This window comes from Acomys russatus, chromosome 31 (assembly GCF_903995435.1).
Source record: "Acomys russatus chromosome 31, mAcoRus1.1, whole genome shotgun sequence".
Lineage (NCBI taxonomy): Eukaryota > Metazoa > Chordata > Mammalia > Rodentia > Muridae > Acomys > Acomys russatus.
In genome coordinates, this window is record NC_067167.1 from 10739323 (window position 1) to 10748422 (window position 9100).

The window sequence follows — 9100 nt, forward strand, 5'->3', positions numbered from 1 at the left end:
ACTTCTCTTCAATCTCTCCTTTTCCTTTTCCTCTCTCTATTGTCCCCCTTCTCCCTATTTCTTTGACTTGAGTCTCACATCCTACCGAGTCTTCCTTTTCAAACAGCCCTCGCTAACGGGTCCCTAGTCTGCTCTCCCTTCACCTGGGCCCCCTCCCTCCTTTGCCCACTCCCCCTGGATCAGGTAGCCCCGCTAGTACCCAGCGCACGCAGCTGACAGCAGACGCATGCCTGCAGCCAATCAACGCCCGGATGCGCTGCAGCTTGAATAAATCATTAAGCCCGACACGCGCTCAGGGCTAGCACTGCACACTGCAACTTGTTTCCTGCCATTAACCTACACACTCTCTTTTGTAACAACCTAATCTTGCATACAAAGGAAGAACGCACATAACTTGGACCCACGCTAGAGCCCAGTCCATTCTCAACATGCATTGGGGGAAAGAGCGTGAGTGTCAGGAAATGCATTTACTTCCCCTCCCTTTGCATCTGTAACCTGGAATTTCTGGGAGACGTCTGAAAAAAAAATCTGGGTCATTTCTCGGCCCAAGAGTGGAGGGAAGTTCAGAGGCTTCAAAGCAATAAGAAAAGAGCAACACACACTGTCTTTGGCGTTAGTACACTGAAAAAGCATCCTTAGTGGAGTTTTTAAAAGTTGGCTAAGACACGCTTCCTAGAGTGCTTATATTGAAGATTCAAGTTATGACAATGGAGTCCTAGAAATGCTGGCTATTTAGCAGCATTTCATCATTGTCTGTCCCCCTTTTAGTAAGTGCTTGTTAATGACCTTGGGGGGCCACTTTGCCCAGGCTCCTCTTCCCTTACCTGTTAGTCCCAGCACCACCTCTGTACCAGGTTCAAAGAGATCACTGGGAAAGGGGACCTCCGTTGGCCGCACTGAGGCCCTTTCATCTTGTATTCATCTCTTAAAGCTGTTATTGTACTCCACGGTCGTGAAACACATACCTAACTTCTTTTTCCAAACTTGCAAGTAAATTATTGTCTAAAAAAAATGAAGCGATTTTTCCCCCAGAAATGGTGTTGAAGAGACCTTAGAAAGTCTCTTACTTGGAAACCCTGAAAAATCTTACACAAAAGTGATGCATCCATTTGATCCTGCTGCGCGGGAGTGGTGGTTAGGAAGCAGTCAGGGGCAGCAGAAGATTGCTCCTTAAAGAGGCAAATGAGAAGAGTTAATGGAGAGAAAGAGATACATACAGGGGAAGGCAAGTGAGACCCCAGAGGCAGCATCTGACCAGCAGAGACCAGTAACAAGGGGAAGCCACTATTTGTCACCTCCGAGCCAGCAAGAGGTGGGATTGTTATTGAAAGTCGACCAAAGCTGTACCTGTGGCAGAAACAAACTGACCAACTGTGGCCTTGGACCAAGGTGCCTCCACTTCCAAAAGCAAGTGAATGAACCACTGATACAGACGCCCCCGCCCCCACCCCCACCAACCCATCTCTCCTCCTACTTTGTGGTGGCCTTCTTCTGGTGCCTCTCCCTAGCCAAACCTAGCAGGAAAGCCAGAGAGCATCCAAGCTCTGATGTCAGCCTGATGAAACACAGGGGTGGGGGGGGGCGGGGGGAGCAGAAAAAGACAGAGAGCAAATCTGAAGGTTAAAGGCAGCAGAGTTGGAACACCACCATGGAACACTGCAGACCACCCAGAATCTTTTCTCCAAGCAATTGTCCACCCCCCTTGCCCCAAGGGGTTGATAATAAACAAGACAGGTAATATGGTCATATGCTCACTGACACAAATATGACAAAGTCCCAACAATCACACGAAGAAGGAGAAGAAGAAGAAGAAGAAGAAGAAGAAGAAGAAGAAGAAGAAGAAGAAGAAGAAGAAGAAGAAGAAGGAGAAGAAGAAGGAGAAGAAGAAGAAAACCAACAACAACAAAAACACTCCTGGTTAAATCCTAGGAAGGAAAAGAAGGGTAGGCTACAGAAAATGACTGACAGGTGAAAAGACAAGGTGATGGGGAATGTTCCTTGGAGCAATGATGCAAGCTGGAGTTTCTAAGAAAGTCCACTTGGATTCTGCTTTGAATCTCAGATACCATTCTGTGTAGGTTGTCCTGCAAATCCAGTCTGAACTGTGATTTAGATACATTTGATTAACTAGAGTGAGGGGGTAGGGGGGACCACAGGCCCATTTACATAGGGTTTGTAATTTCTACCACAAGGATATGCATTAGACCCCTTTATACAGTTTAATGCACTTGCTGTGCACACCAAGGAATCGGGTTGTTTCTCCCCTGTGCTCTGATGTCCCTGTGGTAAGGCAGAGTGGAGACCTGTGCTTCCCTCTCTGCTGCGTGCCAGCCCTGCTCTCCTTTGAAAATCTAGGTCAAATGCAACAAAAATACCATTTTCCCCATTGCTTGATAGGGCTACCTGAATCATTCCCCATGCATAGGCTCCCATCTTCAATGTTAAAAGACATTGGGGGGGGGGCGGGTAATGTGGCCTGGTAGCTCTCTATGCTATCAGCTCCAGTACTAGTGAGTACCCTCCTCCCCCTCCCCCTCTTTCTCTTCCTCTCTCACCCCACTAAACTCCCTAGTTCCCCACCTCTATTTCAGGCAGATTTCTAGCTTTAACTAGTGATCTTGGTCCCCAGGCTGTTTACCAAATAGAATAGGTAAGATCTCTCAGTCAATAACGCAAACCAAGTCTTCCCCCCAGAGTGCCCCCGGGCCGGGGGGGAAGGGGGGGGAGGGCAGGGAGGCTTAAAATGGGGCAGAGGGTGCACGATTGTTGGCTGCTGGGGTCTACATTTTGTATTTCGCTGACAGCCCTAAGCCCGCCGCGCAGCCAATGGGCGGCGGTGATTTATGGAGCTGACTAATGCTAGCTGAATACGGCCTGTCAGAGCTCTGTGAATGGCTGCCCTTCGCTGCACAAGCCCCGGCTTTGTGTTGCTAAGCGATTAGAGCAGATGTAATGAGATTTGCCCATTCCGAGCTTCGGCAAAAATTGTGTGTGTGTGTGTGTGTGTGTGTGTGTGTGTTGTGAATTTTTGGAGTTTGCCTTCACACTGCGACAAACAACCAGCTAACTTTGCCCAGAGTTTAACCAAGTCTTGATATTTCCCATTTAGATGGGTGTAAAAGAACACCTGTCCTTGCAGGCAAAAGAAGAACAGAAAAAAAAAATCCCTTTTGTATGGGTTGAAACATTATCCTAATGTTATATTCATAGCCATAAATGACTTGCAACACTTTCTTTGCATACCTTAGGCAGTTAAATCAAATGGAACGGGATGGGGGCAGCTGAGGAGCGCCTAGCTCTGGTCTTCCAAACAAGATAAAAACAAAAGCCTGTACTAAAGAAGCAATGCTTCCTCCAAGTAAGCCCTAAATTGGCCCACTGCTGGCAGAAAGTCTGATTATTTATGGCGATGGGGAATTTACTGATTTTTTTTCCCCTTAATTACGCCCATCTCTATGAAAGGGACTGAAGCCTCCATGTGCATTCTATAGAGGGTCATTTAGCAAAATGACATCAGACGCTGTGGCATGCTCCATGCATAGCAGCTTTAAAAAAAATGGTTCTTCTGTGCCGCTAAATGGTATAGATATACCAACACAGACTAGATTTTTAACTCTGGAAGACGTGCCGGCTCCCCGCTCTTTGTTGGGTTTTGTAAGATGCATTTTGCGCCTGGCTTTCCGCTTGGTTGGAGACACGCAAACTGAATCTGCAAGTGATGCAGGCAGCAAGCAAGGAGCCTGCTAGAGGCCAAGTAGGATTCAAATCACGTCCTTGCTAACTGACAAGAAGCAAGCCAGCCAAAAAACCCACCAATTTCTTTTTGAATCTTGGTAATTGGGTACTTTTACACGCTGCTCACGCTATTGGGATAGAGTCACAGGCTTAGATGGGCCAGTGTCTCAAAGCGACCACACATTTCTACGACATTTACATATTCAAGCCTAATTCCTTCTGGAAGGAATTTGTTTCATATGGGCATTTTACTTAAAATCAGGATGTAAAGTACATGCATATCTTGAGGGGAAATATGTATATACTGAGTGGAAAATATGCACCTGGAAACAGAGCAGAGGAATCCACCCTATCCCTGAAGTCTGTTTGTAGGGAGGGAAACTTACTCCAAGCCCCAACTTTCAGCACTACCCTCCCTAGCACCCAGGTCTAGACTGAATTGGGTCGCTCAGCTTGCCATCTCATCACGACGGACAACTTCAAATGGACTGAGAGTGGAAGAGTGGAGATGTGGAGCTTCTCTTCCCAGATTACTGTATTGGAAAATTTTTTTAAAAAGCATAACATGTGGTGGGATGAGGCAACTCTGGATTGCCAAGGGGTTCCCTGGGAGCTGAATACACCACTGTGAATATGACCCCACACACAACTATCACAGCCTTGCCACTGGGGTAGGGCTAGCTGAGCCAGTCATCTCTCTCAGTTAGCCACGGAGCACCCTTGGCACCACCCTGCCTCCCTTCCTCCCCCCTTCCATCCCTCCCTCCCTCCTGTTCCCCCTTCTCCTCCTCCCTCTGAGTGTTTTGATAGCACAGCCGCAGAGCCAAAGACGACGAGGAGGCAGCTGACCCTCCTCCTTTCTCTCTCTCTTTTATAAAAAAGGAAAAGTTTTATTACAAAACTAGTTTGTATAAAACAGGGTTATACATGTTTTTGTAAGTTTGTAATAAAACAGCAAAGGTGGGGGTGGGGTGGGGGAAAGGCAGTGGTAGAAATTTCCAAAAGGCAACCCACAGGAACCAACTGGCCGCCACTTTGCGTTTGGACAGTAGCTGCATAAACTTTGTTCTCTGTGAACAGTTTTTTCTTAATAACATCATTAATACATTAACAACGTTTCTACGAAGTAAGACACATTGGTGTTGAAGTCATTCTGGTGGCATTTAGATCTCACCTGTAAGGAGAGTTCTTTACAAAACCACATGTGGGGGGGGGGAGGGGCAGTTGTAAGATGGGCTACACATCTAGAGTATGTAGAGGTAATTGCATTACATGTTAAAGTATCAAGATATACACATTTTAAACCATTTGTACAAAAAAACTTCTATAAATCTCTCTCTCTCTTTCTTATGTACAAAAATATTTTAATATATCCTCAAACTGGTTAGGATAGATACAAATAGATTTTTTTCTTATAATAAAAAAATTCACAAAGATTGGAAGCATTGTATGAAGCAAAAACAGAAGCAAAGACGGTGGGAGGGAGAACCGGGAGGAGGAGGCCACCAGGATAGGGAAAGCATGTCCAAGGACTGAGTATAGTGTAGCATAGCTTCGCTGCAGACCAATGTCCACACCTCGCTGGAATGGGGTGACTGAGGAAAGGCATCAAGCCTGTTCCAGAGGGCTAAGACAGCTTTGACAGAGGGTGGAAGGTAAAGGCACTGGCAAGTGCTTTCAGCCCTTGCCTATCAGCATTGGCTGGGTGTATATGGCTCTATTGCTCCGGAAGAAGAACCCACTGCTTCCAGCAAGCCAGGCCAGCTGTTGAGACTTGGGTTTAAGGTTCAGGCACCAGTCACTCATCTCACGTCTGCGGATGATCGGAGTGCAAATGATATTGTTGGAGCCCACCCCTGTTTGCTGAGAACATTGCCTGTTAGTCAAGGTGCGCCCCCCGGCCGGCGCCCCTCCCCCCGGCGCCCCGGAGGTTGGTGGTCTGGTTCTGTTTGTTTTCTTTTCTTCTTCTTTTCTTGCCCCTCCCCTCCCCGTTCAACGTTGTTGGCGAGAAACACTAAAGATGCAGGGTCTGTTGCCTCCCTGTAACGGAAACAAAAGAGGTTAGTGTAAGTTTGGAGGGGAGGGGTAGAGGATGTGGAGGCCTGTTAGAGTCTGTCAGGTTAAAAAAAGAAAAGTCCCAGAACTCAGTACCCAGGGTATCCAGTACTCAGTACCCTCCATTCCTTGGAAACTTGGGCAAAGCCACTTGCAGGAGCCAAGACTGACGCTATCAAACTAGGATTTGAAATAGATAAACTAACAACAATACCCCCACCCCACCCCCACCCCCCGTTCCTAGAGACAGCCCCCTTCAAAATGAGAAAAAGGGGCCCAGACAAGAAAGCTTCTACTTGCTCCCCAATGAAACACACCTGCTTCTGAAGTCCATTCCCAGTAGGGATTGGCAGCCCCTCAGAACCAGTTGGTAAAGTCCAGCAGCTCTTGTTCCTCTGGACTGAGCGGGTCGTAGGATCCCTCATCGGAGGAGTAGGATGAGACCGGAGAACCCGCCATAGAGTTCAAGTCGTTGGAGTAGTTGGGGGAGATGGTGGGCGACAGGACGCCCGCCTGGAAGGCGGCGCTCACCGCGTCGTGCTCATCCAGCAGCTGCTGCAGAGCGCGGATGTACTCGACAGCCGAGCGCAGCGTCTCCACCTTGCTCATTTTTTTGTTGGCAGCGCCATTAGGGACGTGCTCCCTTAGGGTTGCAAAACCCAGGTTAACCAACTTGACCCGGTTGCGCTCGCGCTCGTTGCGACGCGCCACGGCGGCCGGCTGTTGCTGAGGCAGGCTGTAGCCGAATCCGCTGAAGTTGAGCCGGCGCTTGCAACGCATCAGTTCCGGAGAAGAGGAGCGCTGGCGCTTGACCTGCTTGGCCGCTGACTTGTGACCGCCCCCTGAGGGCTGGCCATCGGCCACCGGGCTCAGCTGCGGCGCCTGCTGCGGCGGCTGCTGTTGCTGCTGCGCGCTCTGAGCTGCTGCCGCTGCCGCCGCCGCGGCTGCTGCTGTAGCAAAGAAGCAGGCTGCGGGAGGCAGGAAAGGCTGCGGGGGCTGCGGCTGCTGGCCGGCTCCGTTCTCCATCTTGCCAGAGCTCTCCATGCCTGGCCAAGGAGTCGTGGGTCAGATCTAAAGGGGTATGCGGGGTGCGCGGAGCGAGAGAAGCGGGACTCGGAGGCACGGTCAAAAGGGGCGGGAAAAAAAGGGGGGGGGGGAGAGAAGAGGAACAGGCCGGGAGGAAAGTTAAAAGAAGAAACGCGCAGAAAGCCGCCGAGTTCTCAGGCTGCAGCGAAGGAAAGTGCCTGGGCGATCGTCTTCCCTCTGCGCCGCCTCCTCCCTCCCCTCCTCCCGCCGCGGTTGGCTTCGGGAGCCTCGCGTGGCGCTCGCGTGTGCGGCCGCCGCCGGCGCCTACTCGGTATTAAAAGAAAAGGGGAAAGGGAAAGCTGCAGCAAAAGTCAGTGTTGGGCGCGCTCAGCCAGGTCCTGCAGCTCCAGAGCTGCGCTCTCTTGCGCCCAGTCTCTCCTGTTTCAGCCTAGGTTGAGCCTGGTTCTGGGATTATTTGGTTAACCCCCTTTCTTTCTAATTCCTCTTTCGCCCCCAATTCGCTCTCCCTGACGGGCTCCCAGCCGGTGCGCCTTCCACGTTCCCTGGCCAGAAGTGAGAGAGTGTTGGGCGGCTGCGGTGCGGCCGCCTTTTCAATGGGACACCCAGCCCCACGCGCAGCCCTGGCCCCGCCTCGCCCCCCACTCCCCGCTGCTGCAGCGGGCGGCTGCAGCCCCCACTCCCCCTCCTCTTCTCCCCCACCCACCCTCTCAGCTCCCTCCCCTCCCTCCACCCCCACCCCCTCCGGTTGCCCGCGCCCGCTCCTTGCAAACTCTCCATTCAGCCGGGTTTGTTGTTGCAGTGCGTGCGCCTGGCGCGTGCCGGACTCCCGGCTGAATAAACAGGCTGCGCGCTCAGGGCGGTGGCTCCGGGCGCCGGGGTGGGGGGTGGGGGTGGCTCTAGAAATGGGGGTCTTCTTTTAAAAAGGGTAAATGGCTCTGGGGCTTGGGGTACCTAGGTGGAAAGTCTGGAGGGAAAGTGTCTTTGGAGTCTCTTGAGAACTTGGAAGAAAATGCACGGAAGGATTTAAGCAGAAAAAGTAGCAAAGGGAACGACACTTTGAGGTCTGGAGTTTGGGGTGTTTTTGTTTTTGTTTTTGTTTTTTTTTTTTTTTTTCTTTCCTTTTCTTCTCGCTACAGTTATTCCCGGCCCTAAAACAAAACAAAACAAAAACCATATTTGCAATTAGGTTTAGAAAGATGGGAGGGGAGAGCGCTTGCAGACTGCAAGAAAAGTACTGTTCGCTGTGTGAGAACTTGGGTTCTAGTCCCTTGAGTCCTCTCACTAGCTTTGTGACTCTTGGTAAATTCTGTCCTGTCGGAACCGCCGCCTTTCTCCCCTGTAGCCATAGAAGGTTGCGTTGAGGCCATTGCTATTCTATCCAGCTTCAAGAATAGGATGTGTCGGACACAACTCCGCAATTGTGGAGAGGACAGAGGACATGAACTGGTGGCTGCCAGTTATCTAAGTGACTGAGACAGGAGAATCTTAAGTTGGAGGATAACATGAACTACATTGTGAGATTCCCTCAGCGGCACCCTCCTCCCCTGCGCGTGCGCCTGCAACCTCCCCCCCCCCCCCGCAGGTGACTGGGCAGCGCGACTGTTGTAGTCATTGGTGTAGGGAAATTATACATGGACGCTCTCTGGCTTATCTGTTTCTGGCCTTCTATAACACCCTATGCTGTTTAGCCCGGCTGGGAAAGGAGAGGGCTCTAGGTAATAGGTTATTTCAAATCTTCTGGAGAAAGAAGGTGTAGGCTGTGCGGAATGGAACGGAGGGTAACTAAGTTTGGGCAAACAGAAAGCCTTCCCTTCTTGTCCCGCCCTGTTGCAGGCGCCTCGGAGGCCTTGGCGCAGCCTCCATCCTGCCCCAGGCGTGTGCCTGGCAGGCCGGTGGCAGGCGACTGGGAGCGGAGCCCGCTGGGGCCGTGTGCTGGCACCGCCAAAGAAGGGGAGGTGCCTGCTGCAGTAGCCCAGACGCTGGGACAGTGCCTGCCCAGGCGCCCTCTCTGGGCCTATGGCTTGGCACTCTAGGTCTGACCCAAGTCCAGCTTAGAAACACCAGGCACTGCAGGCAAAGGTCTCGGTCGGCTATGGGGCACCCTGGGCTGGTTTCTGGTCGGGTCTGCTTAGGCAGAACCAAGGGGAGGGCAATCACTTCGTGGATTTCTCCAGAAATCCAGGACTGGGGTTCATTGATGATTATGGTGAAGTAAGGATAGTGGCTTCTAGTTATCGTCGGTATTATTATTATTATTATTATT

The 9100-nt window shown here is 50.9% G+C and overlaps 1 protein-coding gene across 1 annotated transcript; it reads right to left on the reverse strand.

Annotated features, from left to right (window-relative positions):
* Window positions 1–5654: 5654 nt before the first annotated feature.
* Window positions 5655–6839, reverse strand: Ascl1 (achaete-scute family bHLH transcription factor 1). The gene is made up of 2 exons (XM_051139784.1): window positions 6108–6839; window positions 5655–5775 (listed from the first exon to the last, which is right to left on the reverse strand). The coding sequence occupies exon 1, from the start codon at window positions 6832–6834 to the stop codon at window positions 6148–6150; it is 687 nt and encodes a 228-aa protein (XP_050995741.1). The 5' UTR covers window positions 6835–6839; the 3' UTR covers window positions 5655–5775; window positions 6108–6147.
* Window positions 6840–9100: the final 2261 nt, after the last annotated feature.